At 52.6% G+C, this 623-nt stretch overlaps 1 protein-coding gene across 1 annotated transcript in view; it reads right to left on the reverse strand.

The window, feature by feature from the left end:
• The window catches only part of CIAPIN1 (cytokine induced apoptosis inhibitor 1), a gene marked incomplete at its 5' end in the record, with an annotated part of 13,120 nt that extends 12,566 nt beyond the window's left edge, over positions 1–554 (reverse strand). Inside the window, one exon of the mRNA XM_018575571.1 lies at positions 474–554. Within this exon, the coding sequence (XP_018431073.1) occupies positions 474–554 (81 nt within the window). The remainder of the gene's footprint in view (positions 1–473) is intronic.
• Between the last annotated feature and the right edge of the window lie 69 nt (positions 555–623).

Here is a 623-nt window from a genome sequence, read left to right on the forward strand (position 1 = left end):
TAACCTTATCCATAACTCGCGCCCCCATTCCATTACCTGCCTCCCCCATCCGCCTCCGTATCTATAACCTGCGTCCCCATTCACCTCCGTATCTATAACCTGCGTCCCCATTCAGCCCCCGTATCTATAACCTGCGTCCCCATTCACCTCCTCGCTGTCCCCCTCCATGATGATCACATGACCTCCTCGCTGTGACAATGACTCGGAAGGGGACACAAAGCAGGAAGTAAAATCTGCTCTTCACTTTCAGTCATGTGACTGTCATTGTCTATTCTGATTGGATGATTGACAATGTATGAGTAGCGCCCTCATACAACAGTAATGCAGCCGTGACACGTGTGTGAAGGGGCGGGGCTTCGCGTTACCACACCCTCAGCATGCATATTAAGTAACACCAACAAGAAGCGGTTTAGGAATGTGTGCAGAGGTCGGGGGTCACACACGCCCCCCCCCAGACTCTCATCATCACATACCTGAGTCACGCCGGTCAATCCAGAAAGAGTGAGAGCGGAGAAGAGTCGGCCCGGCGAGCGGAGACCAGCGCTGGGATCTAGAGAGAGGAAGTGACATCACAGAACCTGGCCAGAGGAGCTTACACTCTATCAGATACAACTGACAATTTC

This window comes from Nanorana parkeri, unplaced genomic scaffold (assembly GCF_000935625.1).
Source record: "Nanorana parkeri isolate BGI_ZX_2015 unplaced genomic scaffold, ASM93562v1 scaffold4161, whole genome shotgun sequence".
Lineage (NCBI taxonomy): Eukaryota > Metazoa > Chordata > Amphibia > Anura > Dicroglossidae > Nanorana > Nanorana parkeri.